The following is a 17,056-nucleotide window of genomic DNA, read 5'->3' as shown; positions in this document are numbered from 1 at the left end:
TGGTTTTACCCTACACTGAGGGGATGAAAAATATCTAAAATGTGGGGAAATATTTTCACAGTTTCACCTATAAAAATTATATATGTAAGTGTATTTAAGTATTTGTCCTGGTTTTTGGAAACACCTCATATGCCTGGTATTTTCCAGCGCCTTCCACAGTTTGTCTAACAAGAAAAAGAAAACATTTTTCACATCCACCTTGCAGTTTCACCATGTTTATTTTTATGAGTGGATATGTGAAAGAACAAAATAGGTCTTGATTTGTGTTCAGTAACACCACCCGAGTACAGCAATACCCCACATGCATAGGTAAGTCATGTTTCTCAGATATTGTGGAGTCAAAACCGGGACATGCGCACTTCAATTTTAAAACTTTTTAATGATCAGATCACTCCTGTCAGCCCACAACTCACAGCAATTAACCTGGAAGCAACCTTGACTTACTTATTTCAATATTCTTACTACTCTCTTTCTCACTATCTACCCCATCTCCCCCTTTCTCATTATCTACCCCCTCTCCCTCCCTTATCACTCACCCTTAAGTCCTGTGGCAGGAGCACAAGGCTTCTGCTTCCTGCTCTGCCGCGGGGTGCTCTGCTTCACTGCTGAGCGCCAGTATATGACATCATATTCTGGTGCTTGGCATGAAATGCCGGCACCGCAACGGAGGTAGAGGACTCGCAGAGGAAGAAGCGGGGCGCTGAGCGGTTGCTTGGCGCCCCTCTCCTCTGCGTCAAAAAAAATAAATATATATATATATATATATATATAAAAGAGACAGCACTTTCAATTAGGCTGCCCGGGATTTAAAGTCCCATTGCCGGACTGTCCCGGGAAATCCGGACATACAGTGTCTGTTGGGTGGTTCCAAATTCGTCGGAGTGGGAGGCAACAGGGAGGGCAAGGAATAACCTAGGGGGGCCCCCCTCTACCGACACCACTGTATGGGAGTGATCAAAGGCTCTGGGGAGACGGCTTGGGGTGGCTGCGGTGGTCTGCAGGTTCAGTGGAAAAATTAAGTGGAGGGAAAAAGAACTTTCATCAAATTAGGCAATCACCATAAATTTTCAGTGAGCCAGGAGAAAATTATTAGATAATCAAAGTAGTTGTAAGAGTAAAATAGGGCCCAAAATCTCTGAAGCCCAAAATCAAGTGTTCTACCTGTTTCAAGACAGTACTTTAACTATTACTGCAATAACAAGAGTAGCCACGGCTGAAATCACTGCCAGGCCACGCCAAATAATTAGCTTCTTTAGTGAGAGGACTTCTCCTATGACGTTAGAAGTTTCAGCAACAAAATCATCTTTCTTCACCAAATGGTCTGTGCGTCTATTACCAGCACCAACATCTGACAAGATAATATATCTGGAATGTTGATCCTGTGAACCATATGAAGTCTGCATGTCTCCTGTGGTAAAACAGAAAATAAAAAATAAAATCAGTCAGCAGAAGTTGTGTCCTCTCTGCCTCTCTATCTAAATATTTGTTATTTATGTAGCTTTTTTGGCTTTTATGGTGTGCAGCTTGATATAACATGTTGAGGACAAACCAGTCACACACAGAAGCCGACACCATTCCAGACACAACCTGATGCCAGGAATGAGGACAGAGGTGCAGCATCTATCGTATTTTGGTAACTTGATTGAATGCTGAATATATAATTTTTAATTTTAATCCACCTACCATTGTTAGCCAAACTGTCACCGGGCCTCTCTGTCTGTAAAGCTGCAGAGACAACATCCTTCATCTTCTGTTTTATTCCTGCTCGAACCTGAGCCTGATAAAACATACAATGCATGATTCATTTTTGGTGCTGCTGACAGCCGCAGGAGTGCAGATCTTTGTTTAGACTAACAAATAATATATTTGATATACTAGGCACACAGCTTCAAAGAAAACTGATACAGTCACATAAAATGCTTCCTTAATGCACAGTAAGCATACCATTTTTATCTGGTTAGGTTCATAAAAGAAAGTAAAAGTTTGGCCATCATCATCATCTTTGGTCTTCTTAACAGCGGTTGAGCTTTATTTGGCTAACCTCATTTAACATTCTTCAGCTGCTCTCTCCTATGATTGCCTCTACTTCACTCACACTTGCACACCTGATAAAAGAGTGGTCCCGAACTTTTCAACCTATTCCCCTGCTGCATCCCTCTCCTCTTCCTCCTTTGAGGTTTATGCCACCCAGATATTCCATACTCTGTCTACACACAGTTGTTGTATTCCCCCCGGTCCTGCTACTATCCTTTTTGACCACTTCTGGTCATGGGTTTCCAACTTCCTCTCTTCTGATGTCCTCATTTCATCCTTGGAGACTTTAACATTCCAGTAGACACTGGGAGTCTCATAGTCTCTAAATTCCTGTCTATTAACCCCCCCCCTTTGATCTTAAACAACATACTCCCCTACTCACAATGATGTTCACAACCTGGACCTTATTTTTTCTACTATATGCTCACTGACCAACTTCTCTAACTCCCCTTTCCCCTTCTCTTACCACAGCCTTCTACCCTGTTCTCTCATGTTGCTCCCTACTCTCTCCCATCTCAAACTTGTCATGCTCTAACCACCCAACCACCTCTTGGTCTTTACAATGCTCATGCTTCTAACCAAGCCACATGACACTAACTGACATCTTTAATGTGGCCCCTTGTCACGGTCAGGACTCCTTGCCAAGCAGTGACAATCGTTCCCCTATCCTCTTAGACCCTCACATATCAAAGCTCATCTCAGAAAGGGGAGAGATTCTTAAGCAACAACATTAACAAAGCTTTCACCACATGCTTTCTGAGACACTGTATGTCACAGAGCAGGATGGTAAAGGCCAGGGGATCAAACTACTCACTATGGAACAATGAGAATTACTGAATTCTGAAAACACAGAGGAAGAAGCTAAACAAACAATAAAAGTCCTCTCAAATGGCAGGAACCCCGGCCAAGGTGCATTCCTGGTGAAATATTACAAATTATTATATATTTTTGAATAAGTGACCTGCTGACACCCTGAATCAGGCTAACACCATCCTATAAACCAAACCAAATAAAGACCATAAAACATTCATCCACCTAAATTTAAAAATGTTAACCAAATTAACCCCTTCAGTCCCTTATGGACGTACTGGTCCGTCCCAAAAATGCATCTCAAGAATCCCCTATGGACTTACCAGTATGTCCTGCCCTTCTCGAAGCGGCAGGGACACATTTGTGTTGCTACACGGGAGATCAGGCTGTTGTTTGACAGCCTGGACTCCACCTGACAGCAGAAGCCAGCATCGCTGGCTTTCTGCTGCCTGATCTCATGTAACAGCTTCTGGCACAAATGCCGGAAAACTGTAAAAATTTTAAACGCAGATCGCAAGATCAGGCATTCTCTTCCGGGGTCGCGTCACTGCTGACATCACCCGGAAGGTCATCGGAGGACAGGATATCCCCTGCAGGGATATCCGATCGCTCCGATGAGACACAGACACTGTGATCTTTATACAAGGCTGTGGGGACTTGCATAGAGATCACAGAATGATTGGTGCAGGGGGATGGGGAATATATAAAGAGAATAAAAAAAAGAAACCCTTACATCCCATTGCCCTAACACAACATCTAAACAGTATAACTCTCCTTCCCTCATTCACAACCACCAAACCCTTTAATCCATAAGCATAAAAATTCTATGAATAATGTACACTTTATAGTAAGTTCTATATAATCTATAATCTATATAAATTAGGTATTTTTGAAATCAGGACAACTACATTGATAAACTTGGAGGGGATTTTTCATCACCTTACCTAATTTTGTAAGGATTCACAGGGAAAATTTATAAAAAATTAGGTGTTTTTTTCAAATTTTCACTAGTTTTTGATAACATAGATTAGCTGAAAATTTATGATGAGAAACTTAGTAAAAACTAGTGAAAATCAGAAAAAAGTAAGTTTTTAATATATTTTCCCTCTGAATCCTCACAAAATTAGGTAAAGTGATGAAAAATCCCCTCCAAGTTTATCAATGTAGGTGTCCTGATTTCAGAAATACCTAATTTATATAGATTTTCCATACTTTCCCAGCACCTATAGGGAACATACTATAAGGTTTACATTATTCATAGCTGAACCGACATACCGCAAAAAATGGCAAAATTTCACCGGGTACCAAAAACCCCTGGGACTGAATGGGTTAATGATCACAAGATACCAAGATACAAAACTTCCTGTTACAGGTGTGAGTACAGCAACAATTGTGTTTTTTAAAATCTGTCAAAGAAATATGAATAGCAATAGCAGCTGTAATATTCTCAGACCACAAAGCCTGCTCTCACTCGAAGTAGGTCTCCCCTACTTGCTTCCAGCCACGTCAAGCAGTGTGACAAGGGTATGGTTGGTGAAGGAGTTAGTGATGTCCGGATCATGAACGAATCGTTCATTTCATCCTATTCTTTTTAGTGATCGGGATGAATCGGTTCAGTAGACTGAACAATTCATTTGTAGCGGTTCAGTCTGTGAATCATGCAGCTGTAACCTGATCCTAGAGCTGTGAGTCATCTGCAGAGCACTCAGACACAGACTCTGGGGTCAGGTTACAGCTCATTAATTCACAGAGGAACCATGACTCATAGAGTCAGAGAGTCGTTCAAAGATTCGAATGATCCGAAGATTCGAATGATCCGAAGATTCGAATGATTCAAATGATTCGAATCTTACAGGGATCCGGATCTTACAAGGATCCGAATCTTACAGAGATTCGAATCATTCAGAGAATATTACTGATACCATACTTTTATAAATAAATACATTAATAATGTTCACACTGCCCCCAGGATTTAGATTCCCCTGAGTTTGCCCCCCTTTACCTATAACTGCACCTACAGTTAACTTTATTAAATTAATTAAATTAACCCTCAGTCATCAGCATAAAATTAACCCCTATATCCCATCAACCATAACTGCCCCTGAAATTAACCGTAAAGATCCCATTAACCATAACGGCCCCTGAAATTAACCCTAAAGACCCCATTAACCATAACGGCCCCTGAAATTAACCCTAAATACTCCATTAACCATAACTGCCCCTAAATTAATTGCATGTACTCCAGAAAAATTACCTAATAAATTGGTATGGTTGATGGGGTCTTTAGTGTTAATTTAGGGGCAGTTATGCTTAATGAGGTGTTTAGGGTTAATTTGGGGGCAGTTATGCTTAATGGGGTGTTTAGGGTTAATTTGGGGGCAGTTATGCTTAATGGGGTGTTTAGGGTTAATTTTAGGGGCAGTCATGGTTGATGGGGTGTTTAGGGTTAATTTAATTAATTTAATAAAGTTAGCTTAAGGTGCAGTTGCAGGTAAAGGGAAATGTAAATCCTGGGGGCAGTGATTATTAATGTATTTATTTATAACAGTATGGTGATATTATCTGACTGATTTGAATCCCAATGAAGGCAGAGATCCGAATCTTTGAACGACTCTCTGCCTTCATTGACATCACTGGAGTAGGCAGGGGGGAGGATTCATTGAGTAATGAAAGGGGCGGGGCCAATCGTTAGTGTGCCTGCACGGAGTTACTGGAAAACAGTAACTCCTGTGAGTCACACTGAGTGATCCGAAGATTCGGATCATGAATCGGATCATTTCAGTGAACGAGTTGAAATGATCCGATTCACTTTAATGATCCGAACTTCTCATCACTAGAAGAAGTTCCCCCTCTTTCTTGATGTAGACTCTGGCTTGGTTGATTATTGCTGGATGATGTGGACGTGGATTCAGCAAGGGAAGGAGGGGACTTCACATGAGGGGTTGAAGCCTCAGCCTCTGACCATATAAAACCTCTATTCTCACCTCAGTTGGTGCTTGTGTGTTCCAAGTTGCAGTATCTGTCTTGGTTTAGTCACTATTTATCTCCTGTCTCATAACCTTGGTTTGTTTGACATCAGTGATCCGTGCTGCATTCCTCAAACCTTGGACTGTCAGGCTACGTGTGTGCTCTACCATCTAGCTTTTACTGCCCCTGTTCTGCTTGGCCCTCATGGCCATTCCCTACGCCCTACGCTTGCCCTAAGCTCCTAGTCGTGCCCCTGACAAATACAGTTTCCTCTGGTCCAAAGGGTTTGCCAGATTGTCCACAAACTGCAAAAAACAAAAGTCAGGTTGGGACTGAATATACCAAATTTGAGAGACTACAGTCTGGCAGCACAGCCATGTCATGCAATTGACTGGATTACGCAAACCAACAAATCTACAGACACATATTTTGAGAGCCAATTTTTTCCTTCTACCTCTATCCGCACTCTTCCACACACCATACAGCCTACGTATGTGGTCAGAGTAGATCCCTTACTATTGACCACAATTAACGCGTGGAAAAATGTTAGAATTATTCTCAATTTACAATGGCAATATACACTACACCTACCATTACTGGGAAAATGTTGACTTTCAAGAAAGTAAAGCAACACATCCTTTCAGTGAGTGTTACACCATGGGTCTCATATCAATACATTATTTTTTGATACCTTAAACCACTCAATATTATCAATGCACTAATGCAGAAACAAATCTCAGAATCTACACATAGTGTTGTTTGCTTACCTACAGATCTAAAGCTACACTATGTCCATAATAAAGTATTTCACTCAGAATGGCATAATTATTGTGATGCCTATCTGCATAGGGATAGGGGAGGCACCCATTCAATTAGTGTCCTGTGTAAAAACATTAGATTCTCAAGCGCCTCACTGGAACACATCGGGGGACTGGAATGGTGACCAACTCTTTTACATAATATAGACAAAACAGACATCTGCAAAGCTGTCTGTAAGACAGGCAATGTACTTCCAATAGCATTCTATACTATGTATACTATACTATGTAACAACCAACAGAATGTTTTGGCTGGGCCTGAGGGAGAATGACCACTGCCTAAAACCTGTGTCCCCAAACGCTCTTTCACTTCAAGGCTTCTTTTGTTATACAAAACAAATGTATATTTTAGCTTCAAACTAGGAAGCCCATGGGTTTAAACTAAAAAATTGATGTGCTTTGTTTTATATAACAGTATATCTGTTTCCAAATGGAAATGTTTTTTTTTATTTATTTATAAATATATTTACTTAAATGCATGTTCATAAATTATCTTGTCTTGAAATTGTATATAAGTTGGTTCAATATTTTTGAAAGCGGAAAACAATTGAGTGTTTTCACTTTAAATTTAAATAATAAAAATGTGCAGTCAGTTGGAGTATATATATATATATATATATATGAAGTACATTTCTTCTGAATCGCATGTTTTCACATAAAAGAACAATAAAAAGTGTTTTTCATATAATATAAATAATCTATATCGCTGTCCCCAATAGGTATCACACTCACTTTTAATAGAGCAGATTTTCACTGCTCAATGTGTATAACCTAGCCTCCTTGCATAATCTCATTTTACTGGTCATCTAGTTAGATCGCAGGTTGTGTGAAAGATGCATTGAACGTGCAGCCATACCCTCTCCATCACCCAGACGATACATACCACTTGTAGTACCTGTCAACAACCCCTCAGCCATTCCATCTATGGAAGAACCGATGTAGATCAGTTTGGCATGTGGCCAATTATCTGAAGTCGAGAATGTGCCTCTACTGCAGTAAACCTGGGCACCTGATCCGTTCCTGTCCTCAGCGCCCTCCTGTCACTGGAGGTAAGAATGAACACACTAAAGTATGCTTGAGTTTGTCTCCTAAGTGGCTTCCATCATTTACCAGTATCCTTATTTTTATAGCGGACCAGTAATTTGACTTTCTTCTCTGCCATAATTGATGCTGGGGCCAGCAGCTGTTTTATGGATCAGGACCTTCATATACCTTCACTTGTCAAGTCTACTCCTATACATATTCAGATTGTATATTCAGATAGTAGATTCAGGCAGTCCTTTGTCCTCTAGCCCCGTCTCAAAAGAAACACAACCACTTCAAGTTCTCCTGGGCGATAATCATATTTAACAATTGAGCTTCTGCTTAATTGTATCACCCATTTTTTTCAATTATCATCAGACTGCCATGGCTAAGAGTACATAATCCCACGATAGAGTGGTCTTAAGGTACCCTTGTCACTCTTTTGCAATCAGTGCCATCGGTCCTGCTACTTCCTTACACCCCATTCTCTCACACTAACAATCAGCTCCTTATGTAGAATATGTAATACAGTGATGTCTTCGACAAAAAAAGGAGCTGACACGCTACTTCCCTGAAGAACATATGATTGTCCAATTGACCTCCTTCCTGGGGCTCCTATTCCATTTGGGAGAATATTACCATTATCTGAACCTGAACTCTGTCACCTTAAGGAATATATTCAGGGAAATCTGGCTAAAGGCTTCATCCGCCAAAACACATCTCCAGCCAGTGCGGGGATTTTCTTTATGGAAAAGAAAGATGGAAGTCTACAACTCTGTGTAGATTACCATGCATTTTATAAAATAACTATAAAAAACAGATATCCTCTACGTCTTATCCCCGAATTGTTGGACAGACTTAAAACCACTCATATCTTCTAAAATTAATCTCTGAGGGGCCTATAATCTAGTCCGTATACTTAAAGGGAACAAGTGAAAAACAGCTTTCCGAAGCTGTTACGGGCACTTTGAATATCTTGTAATGCCGTGCGGACTGTGCAACGTCCCATCAACCTTCCAACATTTTTTGAATGATGTGTTCCAGGATTATTTGGACATCTTTCTAGTAATCTACCTGGATGACGTTTAAATAGTTTCTCCAACTCTGCCAGAACATCTAACTCATGTCAAAGAAACTTTAGAACGCCTACAAGCCCAGTGTCAGAATCAGGAACGGAGCGTAGCGCAGGTTGGATAAGCAAGGTTTTAATAAGCAACAAATAATAAGCATACAGTCCCAACAAAAGGAACACGGCAGTGTAGTTAATCAAACAGTTCCAAGGACAAAGCCAGGCAGCATAGTCAAAACAGTTCCAAGGTCAAAGGCAGGCAGCATAGATTCATAAACAAAGTCACAGGTCCAATATAAAGGAAAAAGGCAAATAGCGTAGCCAAAAACAGTTCCAAGGTCAAAGGCAGGCAACGTAGGTTCATAAACGAAGTCACAGTTCCAATATAAAACGCAAAGGCAAGTAGAGGAATCCAAGAAATGGGAGCCAAGGGTCAAATATCGGAAAGTCAAGTAGAATGTTCAAAATCTTCTGGAAGCAGATGATAGGGAATCCACAGGAAAAGCAGCTCAACTAGCAAGCAAATTGTGAAGGGGTTATTGGGTTTTTATAGGGTCTCTGATTAGAGGTCTTCTCCCCTTCACACCTGATTACCTCTTCTGCACACCTGTTCCCCTCCTCCACACACCTGGTGCCCTCCCCTTGGTGTGAGAAGGATAGGGGTAAAGGATTCTGGCTCCTCCCTTGATTGGCAGCTCCCTCATGCCTCCCTCCGTCCTCCGAAACGAAGCAACGCCCCCCCGCCACGAGGAAAGCGCACGCTTTTGCCAAGCACGGCGTGCGTCATAATCGAGGCCGGGTATATGGCCTTCCCCGCAGACGAGCGATCGCACCACGAGGGAGCCGGCTTCCAGAACCTGGCCCCCGCGACAGCGATCCTCGCCGTGAGGTAGGTGGCGGTCTCCGGTCCTGACACCCAGCATCTCTACACTAAACTAGAGAAATGCCAATTTGACGCATATCAAGTGGAATTTCTGGGGTTCATAATCACTGCTGGGAACATACAGATTGACCCAAAGAAACTATTTGCAGTATTAGAATAGTCGGTGCCCTCTGCAAAAAAGCTGTACAACGCTTTATTGGATTTGCAAATTACTACCGGAAGTGTATTCTGAATTTTTCTCACATCATGGCTCCCATAACCATATTAACTCATCAATCCTCTTGATTTGTGTGGACTCCAGAGGCCCAGACAGTGTTCGAGACCCTGAAACACTGCTTCACTACAGCCCCCATCCTTATCCAACCTAATGTTGCAGAAACCCTTTCAAATGGACGCTTCAGATATTGCTGTGGGAGCTGTTCTGTCTCAAAGACACGGTGAGAAACAAAAACTTCACCCAGTGTTTTACTATTCCCCCAAATTGACCTCTGGTATCCTAACCCTGGCTTATTGTAGGGCCACCTGTGACCTCTGGTATCCTGAGCCTGGGTTATTGTACGACCATCCGTGCTTATGGCAACCCACAAGAGTGTCCTGTTATCATCTTCAACCCTCCATTTGCGTGTTCCATGTCTAGCAAGCATGTTAAGCATGTCACAGATGTTTTAACACTTTTGTGGTGCTCCTGTTTAGCTGTAATTTCCTTCTCTTTCAATCAGTGTACCCACACAAGATATGCATTGTTTTTTCAGAACAAGAAGGCCTTTCTTCAAATACCATTTTTGACCATATGATCTAATTTCCCAAAGAAATAAATAAATATTAAAATGGTGAAAATGTATAGAATTACTTTCTCTCACTTTATTTGAAAAATATTTTACTGATCTCTAAAAGCTAATGTAAAAATCTGCTAAATAGATTCAACTATTTGTCCCAATTAAGAAATACCCAATGTTTTTATTGTTTTTTTTTTATAGGGCAATAAGTATAATAGGTGTATTGCTATTTCAAAACCATTTTTGCCTTTGGTCATTCTGCTCCATGTGCTATTTAGGACATCTTTGAAGCCGGACAATTACCGTATTTGCTCGATTATAAGACGACCCTGATTATAAGACGACCCCCCAAAATCTGAATATTAACTTAGGAAAAAAAGAAAAAGCATGAATATAAGACGACCCCAAAGGAAAAAAGTTTTACCAGTAAATGTTAATTCATGTAAACTATTTTTTTTTTAATAAAAGCTATGATTGAGAAAAATATTTTTTTTGTTTTTATTTCTTGTATTTTCCAACCTGTCCCCCAGTTACGCACATCTGCCCCCAGGCTTGCCACTCCAATATGGCACTGTGGCACATGATATGCCTTTTAACCCTCTATATGCCACTGTGCTCCATGGTATGCCTTTTGACCCCCTATGTGCCACTCTGCCTCCAGAAATGCCTTATACCCCTATATCCCATTCTGGCATTTAGGGGGTTAAAATGCATATTATGGGGCAGAGTGGCATATAGGGAGGTATAAGGCATTTCAGGAGGCAGAGTGCTCTATTAAATGCCCCCCTTAACGCCACTCCAGAAATGCCCTATGCCCCCATTTAACACACACACACACCCTATACCCCCATTTAACTAACACACACACTCTCTCTCTCACCCCTCTCTCCCCTCTCTCTCCCCTCTCAGCCCTCTCTTACCGGTGCTTCCAGCCGGGGCAGCGGGTTGACGTCGCCTTCCGCTGCAGCCGGAAGGAGGTGGAGTTGGCAGCGGGGATTTGTATGCGTCCGTCGCGTTTACTTTCCCCGGCTGTCAGAGATCAGAGTTCCCCGCACCGGTGCTGCGAGCTCTGATCTCTGACAGTCGGGGAAGGTCTACGCGAGGGACGCAGACAACCCCCGCTGCTAGCCACACCTCCTTCCGGCTGCAGCGGACGTTGTCTACGCGGATCGCGTAGACGTCAACCCGCTGCCCCGGCAACACAGCAGGAAGCACCGGTAAGTGTGTGTATGATGGGGGGGGGGGTGAGACAGGAGGATCCAGGTCCCCTGCAGCGGTGCGGGGGATCTGGATCTTAGTCTCCCAATCAGACCTCTATTTGAGGTCTGATTAGAAGACGACCCCGATTAGAAGACGAGGGGTATTTTTCAGAGCATTTGCTCTGAAAAAAACCTTGTCTTATAATCGAGCAAATACGGTATATTTACCCCATCAAACTATATACCCCAAGGTATTTCAAGTGCTGGTATTGTAACCCTTTCCATTCACAAATTATACCACTGGATTCACACAGATTGTACTTCAGGTATGAATTTAAAGTTCCTGGTATTTCTCATTGTCAAACAGCACCACAATATGTATTCAGCAACATCTCCTGAGTACAGTTAGAACACCCATGCATGAATTTGTCAGGTTGTTTGGGGGCTAAAAGGCCACATTTGAGAGGTGCACTTATTGTTTTTCATTTTGGCATCTGGTCAGTATATGCCCTATTTGGGACATTTTTGAACCTGGCCTATTCAATTTATCCCATAACCATATTTACCCCATGGATATTTGAAATGCTAGTATTTTAACTCTTTCAATGCCAGGATTTTTGGAAAGATACAATGCTAATAAAAATAAAAATAATTTTTTTTTTTAATATAGATTTTAGGACTTTTTTTTATATTTTATTAATCACATTGAGTTCTCAAGAGGGATCTGGAGAGAACCTCTTGCATACATGTTTTGCGAGATACACTGTATGATGGATGTTGACACCCTAGGGAAAGGTCACATGTGCCCTGCTACCAATCTTGGTGTTGCTGAAAGCACGTCATTGGTTGTCATTGGTTGTTAACTGACTAATTAATGTTGCCTTGCACATCACTGGTTGTTAAGGGGTTAATAGCACGTAGAAACTCCACAATATTTTTCTGCTTTGTCCACTTACAGTGGATATAAAAAGTCTACACACCCCTGTTAAAATGACAGGTTTGTGATGTTTAAGGATGAGATAAAGATAAATCATGTCAGACCTTTTTCCACCTTTAATGTGACCTATAACGTGAACAATTCAATTGCGAAATAAACTGAAATCTTTAGTGTGCACACCCTCTTATAACTGGGGCTGTGACTGTATTCAGAATTAACCAATCACATTCAAACTCATGTTAAATAGAAGTCATTAAACATCTGCCATCACTTAAAGTGACTCTAGGCAATTATGGCACAAAACCTTCAGGCGTCTGTTAGGAAGATGAAGAGGAAGTTCCCCTTTCAGCACGACAACACCCCAAAGCACACATCTAAATCCACAAAAGCATGTCTTCACCTGAAGAAGATTAACATTTTGGAATGGCCCAGCCAGAGCCCAGACCTGAATCCAATTGAACATCTGTGGGTTGATCTGAAGAGGGCTGTGCACAGGAGATGTCCATACACCACTCTGCCTCTCTACCCGACTCCCTGGTGTCTTGTGAACCTCCGTTGCTGACAGGAGGCAGAGTGGTGTATGGGAGGGGGGAGGAGGCAGAGTGGTGTATGGGAGGGGGAGGAGGCAGAGTGGTGTATGGGTGAGTTATAGTGGTGTATGGGGGGTATAATGAATTTCAGGGAGGCAGAGTGGCATATCTGGGGGAGTTAGAGTGGTGTATAGGGGGAGGTAGAGTGGTGTATGGGGGTATAATGAATTTCAGAGTGGCATATCTGGGGGAGGCAGAGTGGTGAATCAGGGAGTATAATGAATTTCAGGGTGGTGCAGGGCATTTTTGGGGGGCAGAGCGGCATATCAGGGTACACAGTGGCATATAGGGAGGTATAAGGCATAAATGGGGGCGAGTGGCATATTGGAAGTTATAAGGCATATCAGGGGCACAGTGACATATAGGGGGTATAAGGCATATCCATATTAGGCATATCAGGGGGGCATAAGACATATCTGAGGGAAAAAGGTATATCAGGGGGCTCAGTTGCATATCACTGGCATATAAGGAGTATAAGGCATATCAGGGGGCACAGTGGAATCTCTGGCATACAGGAGGTATAAGGCATATCTGAGGGCAGAGTGGCAAACTGGGAGTCAGATGTGCAGAACTGGGGGCAGTTTGGTAAATAAAAGAAAATATAAACAAGGCTTTTTTCTCATAGTTTTTATTAAATATGAAAAATAGTTAACATATGAATTAATATTTACTAATAACTTTGTATTAAAACCTAGTTTAAGAAACACTGTTTGGGTTCTTGTAGCTTTTATTATTATGCCAGTAAAATAAGAAAGTGAATAGAGAAATGCCATAGTAATAAAGAGATGAAAGTGTAAATTGTTTTTATTACATTATTTTACATTTTAAAAAAATTGCTTTAATCGATTAACCGAAAAAATAATCGGCCAACTAATCGATTATTAAAATAATCGTTAGTTGCAGCCCTAGAATTTTTACATTACAGGTCACATTAAAGGTGGAAAAAGCTCTGACGTGATTTGTATTTGTCTCATTCTTTAACATCTCAAGAACCAGGCATTTTAACAGGGGTGTATAGACTTTTTATATCCACTGTATACAAACCTTCTTGTCACAGATACGCTATTATGTCACTACAAAAAAAATAGCAAATCTCACAGTAACTCCAGGGAACGGCAACAAAAGGTGTCTACAAAAATGACAAAAAAAACGGTTTATATAATTACAGCAATAGCACAAAAAGGTATCATGTAGTATTGGCTAAAGACCAAACTGCCAATGCTAAATATTTTCACAACCAATGTATATCTGTTAATTTGCATGGACTGGGTAGAGGCTACCCTCATGAACGATTAAAAGAAACAAAAAACGTTTTAACTTCGGGGAAGTTACATTAATACCTTAGACCTTGATTTATGTAGATTAATAAAGACACCCTTTCAATATGCCTCATGGTACAGCTTACAATTAGTCCACAATCATTAGATTTTATTTCAATACTACAGGGACAGGCAGGACTGGGACTACATGACAACAGGGTGAGACCTGAGCTATGCACTATTTTTCCTAATAAGCAATTGGCAAGGATAACATTGGATACAACAGGTTACATTATTTTCATCTGGTTAGTTTTTTGGTCTAGCTAGACTTTTTTGTTTGTTTTAAGTTAGTTCTAAATAAGATATGTGCCAAACATATTCAATCTGCTAAGTGGTACAAGGTGGAACTTGTAAACTTTCCCTTGCACCAAGTAAGGGCTGAAATCAAAATATCATACACATATACACTACATGTGTTAATCTGTAATAGACTGGTAGAATTGAAGTTGCAAATTAAATATGCAAATTGCAAATTAAAGCAAATTGAATATGGTGAAAAAAGTCACTAACAAAACTGATCTGAAGTAAAAAAGAAAAGTAAAAATGTGCATTTGTCCATTCCTAACGCAAGATGCAACTAAAGTTCTTGTTCGTGCCCGATGCTGTCTCTTGACTTCTGTCTTAATTAATCCAATATGAATGCTGTTGCCATTGCTGTTGCAGTAAGTGGCTCTCCACCATACTAAAGGTAATTAATCCTTTCTTGGTAAGGCTACATGGGACATTGAACTGTCTGGAGTAGGACTCTGGAGTAGGACCTGCTTATTATATTTAACACTACATATAATAGGGTATTGCAGGAAATGTTGCATATAACCTCTATATACATTATAAACATTACCTCTTCACAAGCTTTGTTCCAATCCAGTCTTATAACGAATGTGACAAAAAAGGTGGCTTGTAGGAAGAGACAAATAAGCGTTCCAGACCACAAACCTTGAGAAAAGAGCATATACTGAGAACACATACTAAAGTACAAGATTACAAGCCAAACAATCCAAAATACCATAATTTGGACGAAATCACAAATTGATGCCCTGATTGGTTCCTCAGAGGCTAGTGCAGTGGCCTCTAGCGAAACTATTGTGGCTCAGGAGTCTATAAGGTCCCGGAAAGTAGTAAGATGCTCTTGTACTCTTGTACTTAAGAGTTAAGATCAGTATATGTACAGACCTTTTCTGACTTTTCACTTGTTTGCATTGGTTTTTATTAACCATGGTATGACAATTCGATACCCAAAGCCAAGAAAGAGTTTTGTGTTTTGAATAAGTCTTGAATATGTCCATCTAAAAAGAATACGTTCTTAAAAAATACATATTATACTTTTAATATAGAATACAACTTTCCTCTGCCTCCTTCTGTCAGATTTTACACTAAGTTGTAAAATTCTTACCCATTACTCCAAGTTTCAGAGCAAACATCAGGGATATTCCTACAGGTAAGCCAATGACGTAATATCCAACTGCATTCAAAATGGCACCAATCTTTTGCTTTCCAGTTCCCCGCAACACTCCCCCACAGGTACACTAAAAGCGATTATTAAATAGGTTATGGTTTAAAGTGTACATAATATCAGAAATTCAGTAACATGTTTCAATACTTACAGAAATCGCATCAAGTACATGAAATGGAGCAAAGATAATCAAAATATGTGAAACCAGGAGTACAATGTCACTGCAAATAAAAAAAGAACACTACCTAAGTAAAATTCATACATCGTAATAATGAAGAATAAAGATGACATCAGTTAAACCAAAATGAGATCTAATTCTAGTCCTTAACTCGGAGGAGTGCAAAGGTGGGTGCCATGGGGACACAGCATCAAGGTGCCCCACTAACCAAGGTGCCCAGCAGAAGCCCACAGAGAGTATGTATAGCAGTGACCACATGTGTATTACTTAAATAAACTTATGATCACTCTTTGTTCACTTCATCTCGTTTCATTTCTCTGCCTATTTCACCATTCAAGTGGCATTATACACACTATCATTTCAAGACTGCTACTATAGATGGGAAGGTCTGGAAAAAAAACCCAGAAGAATTGGGGGGGAAACTGTTTTTTTCCATTACCAAAGTCCTTTTTTTTAATATTGTCATATAGTATACTAGTAAAGATGACTACTAGTGTGTTATAATCGTTAACATTTAATAATAACATTATAATAATCATTTTAGCTAGCTAATATTATATTAGCTTGGTGTGCTTGAGATTCTGCCAGGTAGAAGAGTTAATTTATCCCACATAAAGATTAAGCAGTCCACTACTACCCTTAAGCTTAAGCTAGAAGTTGATTAATTTAATTATTAAATTAATATAAGAAATCTCTAATAATTTATTACTTACTTAGTTAATAATTTGGTTAATTATTTAAGTTAAGCTAATCTTTCTAGTACTGGTGCTGCAGTATACAAATATTAAATATTTTGATTTTTTAATTTGTTTTGCACACCTCAGTCCATCAGTGAAGTGAACTTGTTGGGCTAGTCATTCCAGCCATATAACTGCCGTGTTTTTTTTTGTTCAGCAAGCAGTGACGCTGTTTTGATAAATATTATTATTTTCACATTTCTATTTTATTTTATTAAAAACGCCTCAGTGTTTTGCTCACCTAAATCCATCCGCATAAGCAG

The 17,056-nt window shown here is 40.3% G+C and overlaps 1 protein-coding gene across 1 annotated transcript in view; it reads right to left on the bottom strand.

Moving 5' to 3' along the window:
* Window positions 1-1,164: 1,164 nt before the first annotated feature.
* LOC128473705 (multidrug and toxin extrusion protein 2-like) overlaps window positions 1,165-17,056 on the bottom strand; it is a 57,462-nt gene continuing 41,570 nt past the window's right edge. Inside the window, exons 13-17 of the mRNA XM_053455958.1 lie at window positions 16,030-16,099; window positions 15,819-15,951; window positions 15,267-15,361; window positions 1,684-1,777; window positions 1,165-1,408 (exon numbers count right to left, since the gene is read on the bottom strand). Of these exons, the coding sequence (XP_053311933.1) occupies window positions 1,167-1,408; window positions 1,684-1,777; window positions 15,267-15,361; window positions 15,819-15,951; window positions 16,030-16,099 (634 nt within the window). The 3' untranslated portion in view covers window positions 1,165-1,166. The remainder of the gene's footprint in view (window positions 1,409-1,683; window positions 1,778-15,266; window positions 15,362-15,818; window positions 15,952-16,029; window positions 16,100-17,056) is intronic.

The sequence above is a fragment of the Spea bombifrons genome, chromosome 2 (assembly GCF_027358695.1).
Source record: "Spea bombifrons isolate aSpeBom1 chromosome 2, aSpeBom1.2.pri, whole genome shotgun sequence".
Lineage (NCBI taxonomy): Eukaryota > Metazoa > Chordata > Amphibia > Anura > Pelobatidae > Spea > Spea bombifrons.
Note: the sequence above shows the minus strand (reverse complement) of the source record. Positions and strands in the feature narration are given on the sequence as shown.